We start from the raw sequence: 25,550 nt of genomic DNA, 5'->3' as shown, positions 1-25,550 counted from the left end.
GGAGTGAGTCCAGTGCAGGGCCATGAAAATGACTGAGGAACTGGAGCTTCTCCACATTGCGCACTCCCAGCCCTCCCAGCTTTTTCTCATGACACGAGGGGAACTCAGTCATGAGGAAAAGCTGGGAGGGATGGGAGTGCACAATGTGAAGAAGAGAAGGCTCAAGAGGATCTTAGCAATGTGCGTAAGCACCTGAAGAGACAAACTCTTCTCAGTGGTGTCCAGTGACAGGACAAGAGGCAATGGGTACAAACTAAAACCCCTTAATTCATTCTGAACACAGGAAAACACTTTTTCACCATAAGGGTGACCGGGCACAGGCATAGGTTGCCCAGAGAGGTTGTGGAGTCTCCATTCTTGGAGATATTCAGAACCCACCTGGGCAGCCTGCTCCAGCTGACCTTGCAGAGGATGGACTGGATGATGTCTACAGATGCCTCCCAGCCTCAGCCTTCTGTGACTCTCTGATTCTGCCATCTGTAAATCATCTGTAGATGTGATTTGTAGATCACCTTGTGAAAGTCTGGGGCATACATGAATGCCACTGAGTACTGCTAGGACATAGTCCATAGTCCGTAGCTTACTATCTAGGAAATGCTGATGATGAGGAAATCAGCAACAGGCCATGCATTTCCTTTGTAGAAGAAGAAAAAGGAGTAAGGAAATTTGTCTCATCTCATCTATTTCGAGAGAAATCGAAGCACATTCCTCCTTTGCCTGCTCTATCCTGTAATGAACACTTCCAACTTTTGCAAGAGGGGAGATTCCACATTTCAAAGGGTCATTGTAAAATATTGGCATTCCCAAGATGGACACCTGCTGAATGCGTTGTATTTTATAGAGTCAGCATTTGTTACAGTCTAACAACAGATTTGTACACTCTAAAATATTGTACTTCAAAAAGATCGGTTATCTACAAAAGGAAAATTGGGACCTGGCGCAAATAAACACACAGTACTAATGACAGAAAATTACGTTGTACATGGAGTGTGTAAATTATCTGGGATTGTGAAGTGGAACTTCACAAAATAACATACCCATTGTTATGTTAACTGATGTTAGCACTAATTATGGTGCATATTATCAGTTTTCAAACATGCAAGTTGGAACTGTCAAGCTGGCATAAAACCTGTAAATGCTTAATTTAAAAAAATTATTGGCTAGCTTACTGATGTGTGCTTTACAAGTCCTTATGGCAGACAAAGAGGATTTGAAGCATATCCTAAAGGTTCATTTCAAATGATTAAGGCTGTGGTCACATAAGTAAATCAACGCCGTGATTATCTGAGATGTCTCAGTTGGGAAAAAAAAAGAAATCAAGCTGTGAGCAGATAACATAATCCCTAAAAGTAATTTAGCCACTCCTCGTGAGTGGTACATTTTCCCTGGATGAGCCAGAGCTAAGTTTGTCTCATTTTCAAATGCCTGTATTGCTGTGCACTCCCTGCTCCTTCCTCAGCCCTTCAAACGCTGGTTTGTCTGGAGGCAGCTGCCACAGCGCAGTTCGCTCCATGGCCAAGCCTCGCCATTCCTGCGCTCCTTAGCTCAGGCTCAGCTCTGGCTCCAAGGCTCGACGCCCTCAGCTGTAATGCCAAAGCAGCCTAAGCCAGTCCTAGGCTGGATCCAGTCCGTGCAGTGGCCACTGTGGCTTTGCCCTTCATGTGGCAGCCACCGTGGCCACGTGTTGGCACATCCCCTGCAGCGCACTGTGCTGACTGCTCCCATCTAACCCCATGCAGAGCCATTTCAGCGGTCTGGAAGAAAACTAGCTCAGCCAAAAAGCCCCTCATTTTCAATCCTCAAATCACAGCCTGCAGCATACGGGGCATTCTCTGCATCAGACGCAGATGAAGTAGAGACTGCACAAACAGTACGGGAAGTAGAAGTGAGGAGGAAAAATAGAAGAGCAGACCTTGAAAGCTGTGAAAAAACAAGGTGTAGGGCTCCTGGAACAGAAAGCAAGTGGGGAGGTGACCTAGGCTGGCTGGGCACCAAACTGGGATTGTCTTCAGCAGAGACTGAAAGAGCTGGGAGGGAGAGACTGGTGCCTGGTGGAGGCAGGGAATACAGCTAGGAGGAGGGAGCAGGACAGGAGAATCAGGATCCATTAGGTGAGGAGAACAGGACTGCAAACACTCTCCTGGAGCTTGGAGAGGCAAAGTAGTACTTTTTGGGTGATACTGAGGAGTGAAGAGTAGAAATGGCTGGATGTGGTAAGTGGGGCTGAAACAAGCACCTAGGGATGTGGCGAAGACAGACTGCAGGGGCTTTAGTGGAAGGAGGCGATGGCTGGGGAACAAGGTGTGAAAGAATTTGTGCTCCGTGGAGGATAATCCTCTTCTGCCTTGAAATGGAGCCAAAGAGTTCCCAGCTGACTCTCACCTTTTCCCCACCGTCAGCAAATATCTATGAAACCTAATGCAGGGTTCCCCTCGTGGTACTGTTTGGAAAACCACAACCATCACTTTTGCTTTTTTAGAGCAAATGGGCGAGGTCTACGCAGTAGATTTAATCCTCCTGAAGAATCATGTGCAAGCCATTTCGATGTCCTATCATGGAATATTTTTCCAATTTACAGCTTTTAAAACTACTGCAAGCACCCACCTTTGGGTGCAAAACTACTGATCAGGTACATAAAGCTATACAGTGTACAGGATGAATCTGTGCGAAAGGTACAGTGGGCTGAGCAGGACCCCGTGGCTTTGTCAAAGAAATATGAAACCAAATAGTGAACAGTAGTGCCTCAGGGAACCAGGTGCTTAGGAAGAAAAAATGTGTGGGTTTTTCCCCCCCTCCTTCACTAAAAGTGGAGCCAGCTCTTTCCACGAGTGCAAGTGTGGTAGGGTTTGATGGCTGCCCAGCGTGGTTGTTCCTAAAGCACACTGGCACTGCCTGCAGGAACACTGACTGCTCCAAAAGACTGTCAGTCCTAGAAATCCCTTGGCAAACAGACCTGAATTACATGACCCCTTGGCTGAGTATGTGGCCCCTCAGCTGCTGACAAATACTAGCGGCAAGTATCCATAGGGTAGTTGGAAGTTCAGCACATATTTTTGGGTGGGGGGCTTTATTCCACTTGGAAGGATTTGGGGGTGAAGGGAAAGAACCGATCACAACAACGATACTTGCTGGAGTGGGGAGCAAGAGTAGAAATAGCTTGTGACAAATATAAGGCACGGGAGCCTGAACTCGGCCTGGAGTGACTGAGAGTCATGTAGGGTTTGGCTGCCGCTAGGAAAAGTGACGTTGAAGGAAAAGGGTTAAAAGTTATCTGAGATTCCAAATTAAGCGACTGCGTAGGCCTGTGTGACTGATGGAGGAGCACCCGACCCCTCGGTCGAGTCAAAACTTTGAAGAACAGCACAGAAAGCCCCAAGATAAGAAAGGATGTAAATTTCTGCCTTGCTGCTGACTTAGATACATGTATGTGAACTTGAAACGAAGTCAAGACAAGAGTGTATCCTATAGTTAGCTTAGGTTAACTATAATACTAAAAATCACACCCCTAGGAAGAGATTTCATATGTAAATGTAAGACCACCCTAGTATAATGAGCTGGACCAAAACTGGGACATGAGCGAGCAAGTTTTTGTACAAGTGACACATTGACTGCTTTACTGTAATTTCTTCTTTGTTACTGTTTTGTATAGAAGACCCCATATGTTTCCGAGATGGGCGCTGGCTGCTGTTAAATGCCCGGCACCCTACTCTGCAGCCTAGCAATAAAGACAAATATCTTGACTCAGTGAGTTGATTGGCATCCTGCACACCGGATGAAGAACCCCGATTTAGGGACAACAGAAGGACTTCCTCATCTTCTGTGCAGCAGGGAAATCTGCGTTTCAGTACACCCAAGCACCTCTCCGTGTGACAGAAAAGTTGCGGAGAAAGGGCATAGTGAATAAACCATGATTAAAGCAAGCAAAAAGTGCATGCCTGGTCATTCAATGCATACAGGAAAACCAGCAGAATTTGTCATTTTGTTTCTGTTGACTTCGACTTTCATCAGGTACAGGTTGGTCAGACAGGCAAGGTCCCTGCTATCGGCCATCTGTCTGACATTAACTCCCGGTGAGCTCTTCACGCCCACTCCAGCTACCGCTAAGCCATCATTAGTGACGTGTGCACACGCGATTTTAAACAAACGCCGTGTTGCATGGGAGCTTCAGGGGAAAAAAAAACCCAAAGCCATCGAATCACAGAATCATTACGGTTGGAAAAGACCTCTAAGATCGTCGAGCCCCACCATCAGCCCAACACCAGCATGTCCCGCAGTGCCGTATCCACACGTTTTCTGAGCACCTCCAAGGATGGTGACTCCACCACCACCTCCCTGGGCAGCCTGTTCCATCGCCTCACCGCTCTTCCAGTAAAGAAATTTTCTCTAATACCCAACCTAAACCTCCCCTGACGCAACCTGAGGCCGCTTCCTCTCGTCCCGTCGCTGGTTCCCTGAGAGCAGAGACCGGCGCCCGCCTCACCACAGCCTCCGCTCAGGCAGCTGTCCCGAGACCACCGGGACGTCGCCAGGAGAGCCCGCAAACCCGCACCTGCCTCCCGCTCGGACTCCGCGGACAGCCCGACCTGCCCGCGCGCCACGCAGGCCCAACGCTTCCCCCGCGCCGAAGCGCGAGCGGCCACCGGCAGGGCGGGAAGGGCCGGCACCGGCGGGGCGCGCGGGGACGGGTAGTTCTGTGCGGGCGCCGCCGGCGGCCCGGGCCGGGGTGGGAAACTACGATTCCCAGCGTGCCCCTCGGCGCCGAGGAGGCGATAAAAGCGGGTGGCGGCGGCCGGGCGCTCTCATTGCCGGCGGGCAGGTGGCTGCAGGCGGTGGCGGAGGTCGCGCACCGCCGCCCCCCCATGAGGCCGCAGGAGCCGCTGCCGGGCGGCCCGGCCGCCGCGCTGGAGGAGCTGAAGCAGCGGGCGTGCGAGAGCGTGGAGCTGAACGCGGCACGGCTGGGCGCGCTGAGCCGCGGCATCTGGAGCCGGCCCGAGCTGGCGTACGAGGAGCACCAGGCTCACGACGCCATGACCCGGTTCTTCTCTAGCGGGGAGCTGCCGGGCGCCGCCTGGGCCGTGCAGCCGCGCTACAAGCTGGGCACGGCCTTCCGCGCCGAGTGGGGCACGGCCTCGCCTCAGGGCCAGGGCCCGGGCCCGCTCCGCGTCGCCTTCCTCTGCGAGTACGACGCGCTGCCGGGCATCGGGCACGCCTGCGGGCACAACCTCATCGCCGAGGTGGGAGCCGCCGCCGCGCTGGCGCTGAAGGCCGCCCTGGAGAGCCTGCCGCCGCCGGCGCCCGTCGCCGTCCGGGTGAGAGCCCGCCCGCGGGCGGCGGAGGAGGAGGGGGAGGCCCGGTGGGCCCGGCGGCCCCTGACTCTCTACCTTCGTGCTGCAGGTCACGGTGCTGGGGACGCCCGCGGAAGAGCAAGGAGGGGGCAAAATAGACCTGATAAAGGCTGGAGCGTTTGACGACCTGGACGTGGTTTTCATGGCGCACCCCTCGCAAGAGAATGCGGCTTACCTGCCCGACGTGGCCGAGCACGAGTGAGTGAGCAGGTTCGGGTGGAAAGCGCTGGCTCGTCCTTAGCCTTTTTTTCTCCCCTCCCCGAGTAGGGGAGCTCCTCTGGAAGAGGCTGAACCTAGGGCCGGGGACCTTGCGGGTGCCCTTCAGATGAAGTACTTGCAGTCAGCTAAGGAGCCAGGTCACGGTTTCTGGATACCAAGCCGTTCTTCCAAAGTGCAATGTTCAGCCTAGTGTTAAAGATCTCTGACTGCTCTGAGATAATCTTGCCCGTGTCCTTAAAATCCATTATTTCTTCTGATGTTTCTAAGCACTTGTTTGCATACCTACATGTGATTATCTTATCTATCAAAAGTTCAATTTAAAAAACACCTGTTCTTTAAATTTTAGAGCATGCAGCTGGAGGGAGTCTCATGGATCCTGATTCCTTGCTTTCCTGGGCAACAGGTCATGTAGCCTGCTGTACGCATTAATAAATCAGTTGTGAAAGTGTTTCAGGGTTTCTCTCCCACTTTTGAAAGAGCCAGCCAGCGGAGCCTGACTGCTGTTTGGATCCTTATTAACTTCTGGCCTGAATTTACTCATCACCATTTTATATCTATTAACTCTCACATCAACTTTTTTTAATTCAGAGTAGTTCTTGGCTTTTCTTCATGTTCATCCTCAATATATATCTATAGACAGCAGTCATACCCTCATTCAGCTTTTTTTTTTTTTGCCAGCTAACCCTGTAACTCTTGAAGAAATTACGCCTTGTCTTCTTTTGCTTAGCCTTGCTCTTCTGTGTCAGCACTTGTTTGTTTGTACTTGGAGTGACTTGACTTGCCTGGAAGGTACTCCTTGCTGGATGTGTGTAACCACGACTGTACACAGTACACCAGGTGGAATTTCCTTAGACCTTACTCAGCTGATGCTGGGACCATAGTGTTTCCTTATTGTTTTGGAGACAGCTAGCTGGCATGTTTGGGGCTTTCTCTTCAGTCATTTTCAAGCAATGAACTCTTAGACAAATGCTTAGTCTGTAAGTACGTGATCTTTTAAAATATTCCTGAGTTTCAATCTGTTCTTTCTCTGCCAGTCTGCAAGGCCATGCTGTTCTTCCTTTGATGGTATAAACCTCTTATGTTTTCGTAGTGTCCCGGCAGTAGTCTATCAGCAGGTTTTGTTACTACATTTTGTGCCACCGTTACTAATGATTCTTGATCCCAAGGTCGTATCTTATAGAGACTCCACTAGTAACCTCCCTCCAGGGCAATGTATTTTTCCAAGTATTATGTCTGGCTGTCTGACTAAATTCTGTAATAATTAAATGACTGTTTGTCCAACCATTTCTGAGTTACTGTCCTGAGAGCTGGTTTCATCTTGGTTGTGCTACCTTCCAGCTCCTGTATGCTTGATTTTATTGGCCATTTTGATTTTGCCGGCGCTGTTCCTGGTGGATAATTTGCTTCTGTTACTGCAAAGTTTTATGGTAAAACAGACAAGGCTAGGAACACCTAGTTTTCCTTACCTAGCTAGCTCTATGCTATATTCCATCACTGTGTTTCTAAAGAGTCTTAAGTGGTTATTGTAATCTCCTTCAACACTTAGTTTGGCTTTTGGCTGCTGTACCTTATGACTATATTTAGAATCTTCAGGATGCAGTTTTCATGAATAGTTTTGTCTTTCTGTTCATTTCAACTCTTGCAATAGCCTTTTGAGTTTGAAACTTTAACATTTGGAAACCTCCCTTCAGAGGTGATGGTCTGCTGTAAGATGCAAGTCCTAGACAGCCTTTAAACTGTGAATGTGGAGGGGCATGGAACTGAAGTACTGAGTGAAACAGCTTACTACCTCCAATAGCCTGAAATACTCAGCTAACGTCATGATTTATTATGAGATTCAAAAGGTACAAAGACTGTTTTGATGGCTTGTAATTTATCTTTTGGTTCTTTCTAAGGAATTTAAGGACTGATGATCACTAAATTGCTAGTATTACTAGATGTGCAAACTCCGAAGCTGGCTCGTGCTTGAAGTAAAATTAACATACTGGGATAACTGTAGTGAATACATGCCAAAATTTACTGATTCTTGCTTATCCTTCAGCTAATCAGCCTATTTATTGTTGGTCGAGCAGGATCCACATTCTTCTGTTAATATTCTTAAAGTGGCTTAGGGTTTTGTTACTCACCAAAATCTGGTGGTGTTTTCCAAGTGCAGCATTTGTGTAGCAATAGAAGTACAAGAAAATGAATGCTAAAATAGCATTTTTCTGAAGAAGCACATGTTTCTTGTGGGGAAAAAAAGATTGCAGTGTGACTTTCTGTTTTACTTTGCCTTCTCTCCACTACGTGGGAGAGTATCTAGGTATCAGTCCAGCCACCTTTGTGAGTTGATTTGAGGGGTTGCAGTCTAATGCTTGAGATGTTAATGGATAAGCTTTCTTACATTGATTTCATAATGATAATAAATTTTTAATAACATACTTTACAGAATGGGATGTATGATTGTCTTGGAGGATGGGTGATGATGGAAAAGGGCACAGTTAATTTGGATTGCAGACAGTAGCAGGAGACATTTTCTGCTGCAACAGTACAATCCATTGTGTCGCTCTTTGCTATCCAGTATTTAAGTTCTGGTATTAACTTACGGCTGTGGCATGGTTCAGAGCATGAGGGGTCAGTTCAGGAGAGGCCAAGTTGGCATCTGTGCAAGACAAGTAAGTTAGGCTGGTGCTAGGTGAGTAGCAGACAGGTCGTGTGTCTCAGGGGTGAACTCTGGGCTTGAGGATGGAGTTTTTTAGGTAAGGGACTGAGTATTGAGTAAAAACAGATTTAGTTAAAATCTCTAGTATTAATAAACTAATACTTGTGTATTTCATAAGTAGCAATACATTATATAGTTGCCAGTATTTAATATTTGCCTCTCATGTAAAGAGTTTTCATATAATCTGAAATACTAAACTACTTGTAAGGCTAGTATAAATGGCCCTCATAAGATGAAGCCAAGCATGAATTCTTACTGGATGTGTTTAAGTGCAGTATTTTGACTTCTGTGAAGTTGGAGGATAACCTTTGCACTAGATTTCTTCCTTGTTGTAATCCTGTCTACCAACATTTTTGAGGTGTGCAGGGAAAGAACGTCATTGCTGTAGCACGGTAATGTATATTTTATACCAGGTTATGCCTTTACTGCACGTTAAAACTTGGATTTTGTTGTTTAGACGTGGCTTGTATGTGATCTTAGTAGTATGCTTTTGCTGTCTTACATACCATACACAAGAATTAGGACAATCAACTTCGAATTTTGAATCAGAGAAAAGGGTTTGTTATCCTTTGGGAAGAATGTTAGTAACTTCAAATCTCAGAAGAGTCAGGAGGCATAGGAAAGGTGTTGGAGACATTCAATTAGTATGTGAAGCCTGTACATCTCAGGAAAGGCTGTAGAGTGGTACGTTTTCAGTAGCTCTTTTGCCTGATTGGCTCTTGATACTGTTCCATTTTACTGGTTTTCTAGAAGTCTTTCGGCATCGTCCTGCACTCAGTGATAGTTCAACTTTGCAACAGTGCCAGATAAATTGTTTGGTGTTTTGCTGCACAAAACTTAAATATTTGTGTGAACAAAAGGAACTTTTTATTTTAGAGGTTTTTTCAGTGAATGAAAAACAAATAAGCAATGCCTTTTATTTCCTAGTGTGACTGTGAAATACTATGGAAAAGCTTCTCATGCTGCTGCTTATCCTTGGGAAGGAGTTAATGCATTAGATGCTGCCGTTCTTGCATACAACAATCTGTCTGTTTTAAGACAGCAAATGAAACCGACCTGGAGAGTTCATGGTGAGATCTTCATTAAATCGTAATGTCCAGCAAGTAAGAGTTTAGGCTGTTGAAATACTAACTCACAAAATCCCATAATTTAAAATACTGCATTGTTTCACTAAATTAGTATAGTCACTTCAGATATAATCAAATAGCACCATTTCATTTAAAAAGCTTGTCTGTAATCTTTGAAATCATGTCAATGTACAGAACTAACTTCTGAAAATAGGCTTATGGGTCAGATTCAAAAGAGGACGCTGGTATCTAGTAGGTAGATGCTAGGCAAATGTTAAGTCTTTACACTTGAAGTTGCAGTTCAGAAAGAAAAAAAACAAAGTCCTAAGTTTATTTTGGTATGTGGCCTTGAATTCCTTAAAGCTTATGTACAAGTTTTTGCAAAGCTGTAAGATTAAGTGCTTCTGAAAAATGAAGCGTTACTGCATCATTTTTGTAGTAGACATTCCATTATTTAAATGGCATTTATATTTACATTTATGGAAAGGTGTAGTGGTCTAGTGACTGAAGTTTTATTTGCTGAAGTACAAAAAAAAAAGTGATGGCAGAAGCCCATAGTTCTGGTTAGCAGCCCAGTCAGCTAGATGTGCCCTGGATTCTAATATTTAATAGCGAGTAGAAAGTCATTTTGTGATAAGGCATGTTAACCATTAAGCTTGATGCATACCCCTTCAACATCATTGCATTTCTTTTTGTTTTGGAAGTTGAGTTGGAATCTGCCCTTTAGTTATAAACCCAGATTTCCCTTATTACACCTGATGCAACTTTTTCCAAGTTGAAATTAGTAAATTTTGCCATTTCTGCAGGACTTGTGAATGTAGACCTGTCCATTTGGAATACTTGTTACGAGCTTAAAACACTTCCAGAAGTTCTGAGCTAATGATCATTATGCGTCTCGGCTGCTTGTACTTTGTAATACATGTGTGTATTTCTTTCCAGGATATCTGGATGGAGTCTGGAAGCCCTAAGCCTTTTGACTGTAGATGAATATGTTTGCAGCTCTGCTGTGCAGCATAGCCAGACGAATTTCAGATAGTGGGCGTAGTCTTAGCTCTATGTCCTATTGCTCTATAGGAAACAAGGCATTTAACTATGAGTTTTGGTGTCTGGAACTAATACGTTGCAGGTTTAGAATTAGAGGTGCCTAAGTCTTCTGTTAAATCTAAGCCTAAAGCACTAAATAGTGCTGTCTTCGTAGTTTCTCAAGGCTATGTGGGTAGTGTAGGCAAAACAGCTGAGTATCTAAAAAAGCCTCCTCAAACCACAGTGAAACTTAAATTACTGTGTTGATACAACTTCTGTCATAAACCTGGTTTTCAAACTGAAAATATTTAAAATACCTATGGAAAAGTATAAGCAGCCAGAATGGGATTTAATTTTAGAAATGCTTTCTTTACAGCAGTGTGTTGGAGGTCTTGTGTTGCAAGCTTGCAGTAACAGCTGTGGCTGACTTAAAGGATCCTAAAAATCTTAGTGTTAACCCACTAACAAGAACTGAAATAATTTCCATTACTTAAAGTCTAGAATTTCTAAGCAATGTTTTATGTACTTAAACAATGTTTGTTGGAGTTTATCTAATATTTCATAAGTAGGGGGGAAAGAAACTTATGTATTAATTAAATGTTGCCCCCTTGAAAAATAGGAATGTAGAAATTTTTTTTTCTGCAAGAAGTTGTATTAGGCTGTAAAAAAAAAAATTCTATCTAGAAGCAGGGCATGCGAAGTGCTGCTGGTAGTGTGCAGGCAGCCTACTTTTAAGCTAGATCTGCTGTCCAGTCCATATTGTAGTTGCTTTGAAATTGAAGTGCAGACATATTCTTAGGCTTTATCCAGTTCCATTTACAAATGTGTTGGAAGACAAATGAAAACCGTTTACTCATTAAGCTACTTGTTTTGAGCAGACATATAATGATGTGCGTTGTGCAAATTCATGACGACTTAGTTGCTTGTTCCTTTTGTGTGATGTCTGTCCCTCTCATCGGAGCTGTTCCTGTTATGGACTAGTACTGATAGTGGTTTAATTCAGCACTTTGTTTACTTTGACTGTATTCAAGATCGGAAGGGTTTTACTTGAGAGGGGAGTTCATAGTCTTCGTAGGTTTTCTGCACCAAAAGTAAAGATTTGTTGCCTGTTTGCATCCTGATAGTGCTGTCCTTTCAGGTTTCAGTGACACACATCAATAAGTTTGTGCAGTATTTCCATTTAATAATAGAAGCGTTTAGATTGGAAAAGACCTTTGAGTCCAGCCGTTAACCTAACACTGCCAAGTCCACCACTACACCATGTCTCTGAGCACCACATCTACATGTCGTTTAAACACCTCCAGGGGTGGTGACTCCACCACTTCCCTGGGCAGCTTGTGCCCATGCTTGATAACCCTTTCAGTGAAGAAGTTTTGCCTAATAGCCAATCTACGCCTCCCCTGGTGCAACTTGAGGCTGTTGCCTCTTGTCCTATTGCTAGTTACTTGAGAGAAGTTACTGTCACACACCTCACTACAGCCTCTCTTCAGGTAGTTGTAGAGTGATAAGATCTCCCCTCCGCCTCCTTTTCTCCAGGCTGAACAACCCCAGTTCCCTCAGCCACGCCTCGTAAGACTTGTGCTCTAGACCCTTCACTAGCTTTGTTAGTCATCTTTGCACAGGAGGAACATTTAAGGTAGATAGTTTCTCAGGTTCTACAGGAATCTTTTCCCACACATACATATATAAAACATATATATAGAGAGAGAGAGACGATAGGAGGCCAGGGAAACAAACAGCCTGTTGAAAGCAGTGAGCTGTTAATGCACTGAAATCTAATGTAGAATTGAGGTCTGTATGTTTTATCGTTGAAGTATCTAAAGATTACGGTCTTTTATGGTAATGTCTCTGGTGCCATAATTGAAAACCATGTAGTTGTCACACATTTCTGTGAGGGAACACTTTCAACTCAAACTTTGATCTTGAATAAAACTACGTGTATTGCACATCACAGTATTTCTAAAGAATTAGTATGAGGAATCTAATTAACTTCCTGTGCATTGCAACACACATTACTCCAGTATTGCTGAGAAATGTAGCTTACTCAATTTCTCTCCAAGCTGGCAAAATAAGTTGGAAATACTCTAGCTGAGGAAACCTTTAAAAGTTGGAATCCAAGGTAGCCTTTATAACAATTTTTTTTGTTCAATGGCAGCCAAATTGTTGTACGACTCTGGTGCATTGAATTTTAGGGTATTAACTACAAATGCTAGTATGACTTGTTTTCAGGTTTATAACAGATGTCTAACCAAAGAATGCAATTAAATTGGGCTGAACAACATGCACATATTCCACTTAATCTGATGTGATGAAGAAACTTTGTCCACATATTGTATTTTTGACATTCTTTATATATTTCATGCTCAGCTGATGGTTTTTTTGGTTTATATATTTAGTTTTTGAGCAAGGAGTTTCATTACAGGGCTGAAGATCAAGCATTTGTATTTAACACAGATAACATGACTTTTCCCTTTCTGCAGGTGTAATAAAAAATGGTGGTGTGAAACCTAACATCATTCCTTCTTATGCTGAACTTGAGTTTTACTTGCGTGCCCCTTCAATGAAAGATCTTTCTGTTCTGACAGAGAAGGTTGAGAACTGCTTCAAATCTGCAGCACTGGCCACAGGATGCAAAGTAAGAATATGTTCGTGGTCATGCGTTTCTATTACGCTAGAGATAAGGTAGGCCAGAATAGGGAGCTGAGGCTTATAGCATTTGTCTGCGTGGTGTTTAGCTGAAAGAAATCACAATGTCAGTGATACTATTTGCTATTCTGTTGCAATTCTGTCCTGAAAGAAAGCTTGGTTTTGTGAATAGAATGCCATAGAATCATAGAATAATCTAGATTGGGAGACACGTCCAGAAGTCATCTAGTCTAAGCCGCTCTTCAGAGCAGGACGAGTTAGAGCAGATTCCTCAGTGCCTGTGGACTTCTGAGTATCTCCAAGGATGAAATTGTACAACCTCTTTCAACAGTGCCCTACCCATCTCATGCTGAACAGGGGTTATCCTGGTTTTTATACTGTGCTGTCTGAGCACTGGGATGCGTTGCCTGGAGAGACTTATGTTTCCATCCTTGAAGATGCTGAAAAGCTGCATTGATATGGTCCTGGGCAACCAGCTCTAGGTGACCCTGCTTGTGCAGGGAAGTTGGAGAAGATGAACTCGAGAGGTGCTTTCCAACTTCAACTAACTTCTTTGATTCTGTTGTATCTAATAGGAGTTTCCTTTGTTGCCTCCTGTCATGTCACTGGGCATCTCTGAGAAGTCTTATCTCTACCCTCCCCATGTGGTAGCTGTAGGCAGGTTAACCTTCTTTTCTGAAGGTTAAGAAACCAAGTTCTTTCAGCCTTTCCTTGTATGTTGTGTTCTCCAACACTCTAATCGTGTTAGTGGTCTTCCCCTGAACTTCTCCTGTCTACATACAGTTCAGGAGCACAAAAATGAACACAGTATACCAGCTGTGGTCTCACAGGTGTTGTCTGCATCAATAATGGAGATACTAGAACAGTAATGGCACCAGTATTGATTGCAGATGGATGCTACAAGTAACAGGCAGCAATACGGATTTTTGTGCCACTGATCATGACACTTTGAGCCTGAATGTCTTCTGTGTCCACTGAGCCAGACCTGTCGTCATGAAAAGCTAAGCTTGGTCATGCACCATCTGCTCTTCATGAATCTATGCTGGATAGTCACAGTCACCTTATGATTCATGTGCCTGGACATGGATCTTAGGAGGATTTATTTGCTCTATAATCTCTCCAGGAGCTTGAGGATAGGACGGTTTGACCAGTCTGTAATTTCCAAGATCCTCCTCCTGGCTCCTCAAGATGTATGTGACCTTTAGGATTTTTTCAGTGAGCTGGAGCATCCCTCTATTTCCTTTGCCCCATTAAACAGCAGGGTCACATAGCAGACAAATGTGAAAAACTGACTGGTTTTTTCAGTTAGTGTTCTGCTCATTTTTTTTTATTTTAGTAAGTGGAAGTGTCTCTCCTGTAGCTGGTTCTGCCAGTATCATTACCTTGCAATGTATTGCTAAGATGGGCAGTTCTACCTGCTCCATTTTTACAGGCCGATGGCTAATAGAGCTGTGAAAAGGATGTCTGTGCTCATCAGAACAAACAGGTATAGTGTATATGAATGTGACCTAGTGAGTTTTCAAGTCTATTTGAGGCATTAGATGCTGTTTTCCTAGTATGGCCTCTCCCCTCTAGCTAGAAAAGGATTTTAGAAAGTGTACTTTATGTAGAGTGAAAGTCGAGATCTCTTTTGAAACTTGACATTAGTACGTTTTTTACATTTATTTTCAAGCTTCTTGCCTGTGTGAAGTCATTTCATGAATGAGACTGTAGTTACTGGAAGTGTTCTAAACAAAAATAGTGAAATAGAATTTGGTGAGAGACTGAATTGATTTCTGTGTAACTTAGTAGTACCTGCAGTGGAAATCGTTAGAAGTTACAGGAAATGTTTGCTTACTATTTTTGGAGATACTCGCAGTGAAATCCATGCTTCTGGAATTTGGCTATCTAGTGCAAGCTTGACAAAGCACCAGCTGTGTTTTGATCAAGGCTAATATTTGGCAGAATGTTGCATTTTTTGAAAAAAACTTGGCACTTATGTCTGTTTTGACATGGGCTTGAAGTATGGACATATATTTAACTTTTCCACCCTTTAAATTCTTTACATTAAGCTGGCTTAGATTGGTGAAAAATTTCTAATCATTTGGGGTTTTTGTCTAGGTGGAAATAAAAGGTGGTGAAAATGATTACTACAACGTGCTTCCAAATAAGAGCCTGCAGAAGGTTTACAAGGAGAATGGAAAGAAGCTTGGAATAGAGTTTATATCAGAAGACTGCGTCTTGAATGGTTTGTCAGGTAACTCGATCTGGGTTTTTTTGTTATGACTTAAGCTTAGATTGATCAACTCGTAAATGTATAAAATAATGGGATTAGAGGTGTATTAAATGTAGTTTGGTCAGAAGAAGAAAGCCAAATTAGAAAATTGAAGCTGTGCAAAAGGATCGTACCTCTGGCCTGTGTTTCTGTATTTGTTGTAGAAGCTGAGAAATTTTCCAAACGGGTATGGAAGACAGTAATCATTTTCTGATAATATTTCTGTGAGTATTTCAAGTAAGAAACAGTTTGGTTGGCAGGAGGGATGGAAGGATGGAAAGATAAGAACTGTCTTACTGAGAACATGAGGGAGGATGTGGAATGAATTGCGGCTCGTTCTGTTACTTTGAAATACAGAATTCTGGTTTATGCTATGAATGAAGATGAGATTTAGTTTTTAGGAACCCTGTTTAACAATATTTTCCAAGATTACATATAAACAAATGTTCTAGCATCTAACTAATATTTTAGAGGGAGTTTTTGAAGATATTTTAAACTGGAAGTTTAAGCCTCTCAGTAAACCTAATTTAAACCTTTCTCCATTAACAGGTATTCTGTGCTTCTAATTTTAGTTCACGAGTCCAATAGATTAGTTTTCCAAAGGATTCCATTCAAGTAGGTGTTTACTTCTGAGTTTTGGCTGTGTCTCAAACTATTTCACTTTCTTGGTCTAGCGGAGGTATAGTAATAGGAGTGTGAATTCTTGAATGCTCAGGTGGGTTTCTCGTTACCCTTAACAGTTTTTTTTTCCAGAATCTTTCTGCAGGAGCTCTGTTCCAGTCTTATAACTGCTGCTGATACTTTATAGCCTTCACCACTGATTGTAACTGTATATATAAAACTTTTACTCTTTGGTTGAAAGGAAAAGATTGTTTTCAGTAAGAAACTGTTATTCTAATTAGTTTGGTTGCCGTACTAATCTTCTGTACATTAAATGGAGATTATCCGTGGATAGTTGAGATCTTGGTGTTTGGGTATAGAGTACTACAAACTTTTTTGTGGGGGGAAGGCAGCGTATCTAATGGTGTTCTGGTTGTTTTGTCTCTTCTTCCTTTCTAAATTAAAATGACACTGGCATATTTTCTCCAATTGCTTCATTGTCTTGGGTTTAAAAGCAAATTATAACTAAATGCACATTTCTTTTTATTTCGTTCAGTGTGGTACAAGTAAGATTTACTGCTTTGCTCATTTAGCCTAAGAAAGGGACCGAGGAACCTTATTTTAGAGTGTTTACTGTAGTGAAACATTATGGAGCTTTGCTAGTTGCTTCCTTCAAACGATTGTATTACGGGTGAAGATCGTGAATACTGGTGATCCTGCTGGTTCGGAGGGCTTTGAATGAACTTAGTGCAGACACCCACTTGTAATAGTGCGCTCTCATGTAAGTTACATGATATGCTAAATGCTAAACATGAACGTGCTTAAACTGAAACTCTTCGTATGCCTATCCTGTACTTAAATTGCTGCTTGAATGTCAAAATGTGTTTGAGCAATTACGTTTTTATTACTGCCGTGGGCCTTACTGAATTTTCTTTCCACAGTTGCTTCTCTGAATTTTTGCAGTGGGCATTCAGGAGTGATAACAAAGCAGTCTCCGGAGACATAGGAGTGGAATTTTGTATGCTACCCTTTTTGGGAGGGGTTGCGTGTTTTATCTCATCTTTTTCAAGACCTCTATTTCTGTTTAGTTTTCATATGGTTTTCAATGTTTTCTTTTAGGATATCAGTTTCTTCTGTTGAAAGGGAAGGAAGATAGCTCAGTTGCTTCTCCATGTCTGTGCAGCAGAAAAGTCGTTAACAGATGAGCATACTCGCTGCCACCTCTACATGGGTATTAGTATCGGTCTGCTTACAGGTATCGCTCTAGGCAGCTAAGCATTACGAAGAATTCCGTTAGTCCACCAAATCACACTACCTTGTGTGTGCCTCATGCACACTCCACTCATGACACACAGCCAGGATGGTGTGAAATAATGTGAATCTGAGTTGGCTTTGACCAGGGGCCATGGCCTGTTTCTCGTTCTGCTGGTAGGGTAGCTCTACTACAGGATGTCAATAACCTACCGAAGCAAGATGCCTTAGTTTGCATGCCTTAATTGAGGCACCCACGCTTGTGATAACTTACTCTGACCTTTTTAGCATTCATGGGGTTCATTGGCTTCCTGTGCACAAAACTGATACCGATAATCATAGGAAAGAGCCAGTATGTTTTGAAAATACCAGTGTTGAAGCTTGGGGCTGTATATAAATGCTTCCTGGAATATTTTGCTTTTTACCCCTCCGTTCATGTTTGTGGTGACACTGGCTTCTGCTACGTGCTCAGTGACTGGAAGAGGCTTCAGTATCAACTTCAGGATGTATTTTTCAGAGGCTGGAGCTCCCAATGCCTGTCTGTTGAAGATACTGCACAAGTCTGTGTATTGCATTGACAACTATGCAATTATTTATGCTTCTGAGGGAATCCCAATCTGTATATCTCTAGCAAGCATACATTTCCAATGTTTGTATGGAAATCATTGGAACACCTCATGTTTTACATATGCCACTAGGTTATTACCACTAAAGAACGTAAGATTTTTTTCTGATGGAGGGGAAGATTTGACCGTCACATTTTTGTTAAAAGCTGCCTGGATTTTGGCTTGGTAAGCTCTCCGTCTTAATAGAAAATACCAAGTTTAAATCCCTTACATTCAACAAAAATAACTTGTAAACTGTTAGTAGATTGGATATGGATATAAATTTAAGTGGAATTCCATGACTGAGAGCTGGGATACACTGAAATTGCTAAGGCTTAATTTGCTGGATGCAAAAAGGCCAACACAGTCTTTCCAGCGGTTTGTATATTGGGACTTAGTAAGGCAGGTCTAGAGCTTTTGGTTTAGTCTGGAGTAGGCAGAACTTCTGTACTTCTGGTTTGTCTTTCCAGACTGACCAAAGAATGGATCTATAGTGTAGACTACTGAAAACTAAAATAACTTGGTGCTGTGCCAAGAGTTAGATTTTCTTCAAATGCATAATGAATTTATGGTTTGTCCATGGTTTTGGACAAGGCTTCCTGTTTCTGTTCGTAGGCAAAGCAAATAGCAAGCTAGTCTTGTCCTCTTTGGTCCATAATGTAGGCTCTGTGGACTCACTTTTATTAGCTGTATGTTTCCAAATGAAATCTGTGTTCTTCAGTCATTTTGTTGCTAAGTCTTAAGGCATTAGCAGTATCTTCTCCATAAAGTATAATGATATGGAGGCTACCTGATGTGTTACAAATAATATTAAGTCTTTGCAACCGTCATTTTATATGCCTTTGCTAAAGAAAAAAATTCTTGCAGTTCTGATTGGCCTGAAGGAAGTTAATTGAGATCTTAGTTCTTCATCCCTATTTTTACCCACTATGAAACAATGCTTCCTCTGGTATCTGAATTTCATAACAAGTGATATGTTGATTTCTCCAGCTTCTAAATGTCATTTTAACAAATACCAAGTGGATTGCTTGTTTGGGTAAAAGAGGCACACAGGAAGTGATTGCAGACTCCTGGGTGATTTATTGTGAAGGATCTACTACTTCTGGATGGTATCATTAAATAGATAAGGCAGTACTGTGAGATAAGTACTATCACTAGCTGACACACTGAAAGTGCTAGTCAGGCATGAAAGAATCATCATTAAAATCTGCAGCATTGCTATCAAGAATTTTTTTGTCTACAGAGCATTAGTGTTTTGTCTAGTTATTTGTCTTGTTATTCCAGGAGTGCTTGTGCTGCTAAGGTTTCCATAACTTAGAATAATCAAAAAGCACAGGAAAAAGTTATACTCGATCTGTTTTTGTGTAAAGATAGATTGTTACTACTTCAGAGTCCCCTACCTAATGCTGAATATTTGCATACTGGTGAAAAGCAGGAATTGGGCCTGGTTCTGAGGGCTGTAGCAGGAAAATAGCTGAATTCCCCAAAGCTCCAAGGTTTGCAGCTTTCATTGTTTCTGAATTAGAGTAGCAGGACATGCTTGATAAAAAAATACCAGTGAATGGAATGGGAACATGCTGATACGTCTTCCTTGCAGTCCAGTAACTGATTATTGATCAGAAGCACACTGGAGAGCAGCATCTGAAGATGGCTAGTTAGGGAAAATAAATCAGTGATGGGAGATTTTTGTATGAATTATGACTCATTAGGAATGCTTTTATTTTAGTATTTGGGGCAAAGGATATTCCACTTTAGATATGGGCTGGACATAATATCTATCATACATTTTCTTACAGCATTCAAAACTCTTCAACTCTTGTTTGTTAAGAGAATTTCTGTGCTGCTTCTAGGTTCCACGGACTTTGGAAACGTTACGTTTGTAGTCCCTGGGCTTCATCCTTATTTTTATATTGGCTCTGATGCATTGAATCATACTGAGCAGTACACAGAAGCTGCTGGTGAGTGGGAGTGCAAAGGGTTAGAGGTTTACATTTGGAACCTTTATGCATTGTAGGGACTGTTTGCTGACTCTTCACTACAGCAAATCTAGAATTTATAAATATTTCAGATTACAGAGGATTAAAGCTTTCACATGCTTTTATGGCATTCAAACCTACTGCATAGTATATGTATAAAAGTGTAAGTGCTAGATCGGACAGTGGCTGCATGTGAATACCTGTGTAGAAATGGGAGTTACTTTCTTCAAGCATGATGGGATCTGAGGTGAATATGGACTCTGAAACAATTAACTTAGTTAATTGTAGAGTTGCAGAAAAAAGCTGAATGTAGGTTATCTATTTTTGTGTTTAAAGTTAAATGTATATGGGAAGGATAACCACTCCTTGTGCTAAAAGCCTAACTTTGTATACCATCTAGACAGAAGAAACTAGAAGGATTATCCCCAGAAGCATAGTCAGAAGAGTTTCTAAACCCAGAAGATAAAAATTATTTTTACATAAGAGATAACTGTGTAAACTGCATTTTCTGAAAAGGAAGATGTGAATACTCATTTTCCTGTTTTCAGTCTTAATTGTTTACATCAGTAGCACAAAGTTAAGTACTTATATGTGAAGATTTGTTTTGAGGCATCAGAAAAGACATACTTCATGCAAGTAGATTCTTAAACTGGTCTTGCAATTGAAACTTGAATATCTTATTTTACAGAATGTCTTATGCAGTAAGCTAGTGGTCAGTATGTAGTATTAGTAATCTAATCTTGAATTTCTCTTACTTTTTTTCTGCAGGGTCACAGGATGCTCAGTTCTATGCTTTGCGCACAGCGAAAGCTTTGGCGATGACAGCACTGGATGTCATTTTCCAGCCAAGTCTGCTGGAAGAAGTCAGGGAAGACTTCAGACAGGTGAAGCTAAAAGAAGAGGGGCAAATAAATCCAGTAGAATCTAACAAAGGATCTGGCGTTGGCATAGGAGCATGCGCATCACACTAAGCTTTATTAAACCTTTCTCAGTAGGATTCACATAATGGAGACGCTGTATTTAAATCCCAGAAGGGGCTGGATAAACACATAGCTGAAGAAAGGTTGATTTTTTGGGGGGACTTTAGGAGAAGCAAAGAGTATGATTGCTTTCAAAAATGTGCAATTTCATCTAGCTCTAATGTTTGCTGTATTCAGTATGGTGATGAATTTTAGAGAGAGATCTTGAATATATTGTCTTTAAGTTAAATAGTAGTGTTTAGATCCCTTGTCTGTGGTTTTCTATATATTGCTAAAGTTATATTCTGTATAGGGAAATATGTCATTTACATGGAAATTTCTGTTCTTAAATAAGCACTGTTCGCTTGGTGATCATAGGCTGAATCTGATCTACGAAGCATTTCTGTCTGACCAGTCACTTTTTCCTGGAGCAAGACAGAATCTTTAAAACCTGAGCTGGTTTCGCTGGGGAGAGGGGCATATATTTGGAAGCATGCCTGGTCTTGACAATAGTAGCTTATAGCAATGGAAGAAAACTGTTTGTATGGAAGTGTGATCTGTAATGGTTGATGTGTCCTGAAATGCTTTGACCTTCCTCCTAATAACTTTTGGAGGTGTTGTGGGGAAGTCATCGATCAGAAAATCTAAAGCATCTAAATGCTTACCTGTTTAAATTAGCACGTTTGAACTACTGCAGGAAAATGCACGTGCACCTTTCTGAAGTTCTGCTCTAAGGCAATGCAAGTGTCTACGCAAGGTGTTGCACTAGCTTAACTGATCTGAAGGGTGTGTATAAATTTAGCAAAACCAGTGGAAGTCTTTTTCACAAAGATGCAAGCATGGTACTATGAAGCAGTAAATGAAGGTAACCTTAAACTGGTTGTGTGCAAACCCCTGTAGTAAGCTCTGAGAAGCTTGCTTGTGCAGTAACTGGCTTCTGGAGCCTGTTTGTTCCCACACCCTAAGCAGCAGATCTGTAAAGTCTTGCCAGTTGTCCTTTGCATGTTGTATGGTTAATCTGTTTAATCCTCGTTATTTTGCTTCCCAGAGACGTTAATGTTGCCAGTATTTTCTAAGTGGTGGTCTGTGTGTCCAGACCTCTCAGGATTTTTTTAATTTGCTTGTTAAAGGATCACGTGAATACGTAGAGAAAGAACTAATCTTTTGTTTGGATAAAAACTGCCGAGTCGGTGAACAGAATGAGTGAAAAAACAGCTTTCTGGGTAACATTTTCCTAAGCATAGGTATTAAAGAAAGCTTCTGAGAAGTCATCAGGCAAACTGTACTCCCCAGGAAGTCAGAATACTCAAAATAATGTCAGAAACCTTATTTTCAACAACATCAGTCTCTATATGGTAAACTCTAGAATTCTAATCAGAGTTTATATTTTATTGATTTCTACGTTCAGTTTCTAGTTTTGGAAAAAACAGATTCCTTGTCTTTGTTTAACTGTGCAGTCCCTCTGCATTTCTGCACTCTGTAACGCACCTCCAGCTGTTACTGAAGAATTCTATTGAGTCTTTCCCTTCTTAGAAGGAAAAAAAGTGTGACTAGGCTGACTACTGTTTGTGTGGCACGTAGGCAGTGTAGACAAGGTAATTTGACAGTTTTAGACTTTCTGATACTTCAGCCTCTGTGCTTGTAGGTAATAGGGCACAGACTGTCTGTTAATCTATTAAATGCTCAGTGTCTTTGGAAAAAGGAAGTGTTTGTTTCAGTAAGAACCAGAGGCACAATTCAAGGGGGTTGTTTTGTATTACAAGCCAGCTGTTTGAAAAGTTGAGCATGACTGTAAGTATTGCAGGTTACAAGATGGGCCATCGTTCTAACAGCGGTATCCTGGCTTTCATTAGCAGACAGTTTTGACAGGGGAATGCATGAAACAGATGAGGGTTGGAGTCTGAGCTACAGGCAAGTCCAGGATAGTAAGTTGGATGCTAAATCCAGCTGAAATTTGGTCCAAAATTCATCAAAGGACCTTTCTTGTTAACTTTTAATTTAAACCCTGCTGTGCCAGTTCTCAGACACAGTTACAATTCATGAAGTTCTAATGGGTTAACAAGCTGGTTTGTGAATTTCCTGCATGTATGTGGCTTTTTATTTCCTCCTGCGTGAACTGCTTAACTTCTTGCTTTGCTGTTTTGAAGATGGAGTGTTGGAATCCCAGTGACAGGAACACGTGCTGCACTGTTGTGTTTCCTGCAAGCTGATGTGCCTCACAGCCTTCTCAGTTTGCTTTGTCCGGACTGGCTGGCTGTTGGCTGCATCATGTCCAAGATCATTTGATTAAACATTTCTGCACTAAGTGTGTCTTAATTTTGTTGTAATCACTGCTGGAATTAATATGAAACTGAAGTACTGATTAAAGATGGGTTGATGTCAATAAAGCAATTTAATTGTGACTGAATTTTCTTGCCCTTTGATTAATATTGGGGTGCTGCATAACCTCATTGGAATAGTTTCATTTTTTTCTCCCCCCTTTTTTGATATGATTATGTAAGAGTGAGGATGTCTTAAGCTTTGCGTTTTGGTTTGCCATAGCATAGTTTGCATAGTGAGGGTTAATGCTTTCAAAATATAATATTTAATGGTAGTCTTTATAAACTTAGGGCTATTCTATCTATTAAAACATGTTAGAATTCATAGAATAGGAACAGTGCTTAGGAGGGCGCTCTGAAGGATTGCTGTTAGGCTAAACCTGGTCCAGCCTCCAGCTTGAAGCGGGACTGCCACCAACACTGGATCAGGTGAGCCTGGCTTCGTTTGCCAGATCCTGGAAGTCTCCAAGGATGGAGACTTTTCAGCTTCCCCAGGCAAGTTAGTTCTGATTTGTCTCAGAACATTCGTTCTTAAGGTGCAGAACTAAAGCAGTTTGGGATTTAATGTTACGATTTTACTACTGCAGTGCCATTATAGATGAAATTTATTTCCTGTGAGAATAAAACTTGCTTTGATTTTCTGTAACTTATGCTCATAAATCATATTTATAGAAATACATCTGGCATATTTTTAAGTTACCATAACTTCAGTCTTCCTCAAGCTGTTTGTAATTTAATAACACTGGAATATTTGTCAAGAATAGTACTTTCAGTAATGAATCAAAATGTGTAGGTAATAAACTGTAATTGCTGAAATGATTCTGAACAGTTGATAGCAAATCACAGCTGTTAAAGGGTGAGGTGATTATGTCCAGACTTTGTGGAGAACTCAAAGCCTCTGCCACCCTAGCAAGCTGCAGTGTTTCCTTACTTAGTCTGTCCTATAACTCAAGTAAAAGATGTGCCTGGTTTAGAATAAAAGAAAAAGTAAACCATGATATGTGCTAGATTTCTTTTTACAAAAAGATTTGAAGGAGAGAAGCTGTAACCTGCTGGGCTAAGCTGCCTGGTGTAGAGAGGTCCAGCAGCCTTTCTTCAAACAGTAAATGAGGAAGCAGCTTTATGTTCTTGTGAATCACATTTCTCTGCTCGTTCTGTTCCCGTTGCCCGAGTGATGTGTACCTGATGTGACCCGATGGCAGTCACAAAGCAAGACTGGGTGCCTGTGAAGAAGAGTCACAACGTATCAGCTGCTGAGGTCAGTCTTTGTCTAGTATTCGTTGAGAGTGGTCTCCTTGTAGCTTGCTAACAGCATTTATTGAAACAGGTTTTTGTTAGGAGCAAAGTGTTTACAATTAAATAATTTTAAAATAAAAAGTCAGTCTATGATTTCTGTTATTCCTCAAGGTTTACCATTTCCTGGTCCTGAAAGTAGCAGTGCCCCACAGAACCTTTGTCTGACAGCCTGTCTGCTTGGCTGCTGCTGGCACCCACATTCCGGTGGTTTCATTAGGGAGCAAAAGTGCATCCCTCTTAACAGTTCTTACCCAAACTCCGTAAGCTGGGTAAGGTCGCTGCTGGTTTGGATTCCTGTGGTTGCTAATGGAAGCCAAAAGTATCTGACAAACTCATCAAGAACTTCTCAGCTGCAACTGCGTCTGAATGACCTTATTTAAAAATAATGAGAAGCCAAATGCCTCAGTCCTAGGAAAGCATGAAGTCCATGTGGTTGTGGATAGTCTTAGCAGCCATTTATATAGAGCACCTAGAGTACCTATACAAAGAATGTACTGTATTTTATATATATACTCAAAGAATATATACCTCCAGAGTACCTATACAAAGTTAACCTTTTCAGCTGTTCAGTCTCAAAGGTAACTGGCAAACATAGCGAAGGCTCATCTCTTTTTAGCTTGCCAAGACCCTACTGAAGGGTAAAAGCACACAAATGCAGTACATCAGGATTGCAGTGCTGGAGTCCTGCTTTGTTACAACTGGTAAGTACTTAAAGTTCATCAGGAGTTCTAGTTTTCCTTAGTTTTCCTGTTAATGTATACTTTTGCTTCTTGGAGATTGGAACAGGCTTCATGCCCTGCAATTAGTTCAGCTTTCATGGATTGGTTTCAGCATCTGCATGGCCATAGGTGTTGTACAGCCTCTGAATGAGCTGTGTTCTGTTGTGGAATGTGCGGTACAGGTGCTCTCACAGTTGCTTTTAATTTCTCATCACTACTCTTTCAGTGCTCCACCAAACACCATGTTGCTCTGTGAGCAAGCACAGGAGAGGGGACAACCAGGGGTTTCTGCTTGCTCATTTGGGCTTGCAGGGAGTTTGGATCTGTTTTGTACCGAAAGAATCACTTGCTTGGGCGTGCAACATGTAGAAAGGCAGGTGTCTAGCGATTTGATTGTTATGAGAATACCTTTTTACTGGAGATTCATAGAATCATTAAGGCTGGAAAAGACTTCTAAGATCATCAAGTCCAACTGTCAACCTAACACCACTATGACTGCTAAACCATGTCCTGAAGTGCTACATCTACACTTTTTTTGAACACCTTCAGGGATGGTGACTCCACCACTTTC

At 42.0% G+C, this 25,550-nt stretch overlaps 1 protein-coding gene across 3 annotated transcripts; it reads left to right on the top strand.

Annotated features, from left to right (window-relative positions):
- The first annotated feature begins 4,814 nt into the window (after positions 1-4,814).
- Positions 4,815-23,610, top strand: PM20D2 (peptidase M20 domain containing 2). 3 transcript variants are annotated; one of them, XR_012763218.1, is made up of 7 exons: positions 4,815-5,309; positions 5,395-5,543; positions 9,193-9,335; positions 12,836-12,990; positions 15,102-15,237; positions 16,975-17,110; positions 19,562-19,646. XR_012763218.1 is itself a non-coding variant. In XM_075414378.1 (7 exons), exons 1-7 carry the CDS (start codon positions 4,860-4,862, stop codon positions 20,656-20,658), a joined length of 1,344 nt encoding a protein of 447 aa, XP_075270493.1. In that variant the 5' UTR covers positions 4,815-4,859; the 3' UTR covers positions 20,659-23,610. The 3 variants fall into 3 exon arrangements, 2 of the variants coding, with proteins under 2 accessions (XP_075270493.1, XP_075270494.1); XM_075414378.1 differs by lacking the exon at positions 16,975-17,110 and adding an exon at positions 20,456-23,610 and having other exon boundaries at positions 19,562-19,669; XM_075414379.1 differs by having other exon boundaries at positions 16,975-19,655.
- The last annotated feature ends 1,940 nt before the right edge of the window (positions 23,611-25,550 follow it).

This window comes from Opisthocomus hoazin, chromosome 2 (genome assembly GCF_030867145.1).
Source record: "Opisthocomus hoazin isolate bOpiHoa1 chromosome 2, bOpiHoa1.hap1, whole genome shotgun sequence".
NCBI lineage: Eukaryota > Metazoa > Chordata > Aves > Opisthocomiformes > Opisthocomidae > Opisthocomus > Opisthocomus hoazin.
This window is presented reverse-complemented; position numbering and strand designations above follow the sequence as displayed.

What these genes read in the sequence shown, in the direction of transcription:
- PM20D2 (XM_075414378.1), top strand. Translation starts at nt 4,860, where the DNA reads ATGAGGCCGCAGGAGCCGCTGCCGGGCGGCCCGGCCGCCGCGCTGGAG. An exon ending in CGGCGCCCGTCGCCGTCCGG is followed by an intron (nt 5,310 to 5,394) that starts GTGAGAGCCCGC and finishes TTCGTGCTGCAG; the next exon opens with GTCACGGTGCTGGGGACGCC. An exon ending in GCAGTACACAGAAGCTGCTG is followed by an intron (nt 19,670 to 20,455) that starts GTGAGTGGGAGT and finishes TTTTTTCTGCAG; the next exon opens with GGTCACAGGATGCTCAGTTC.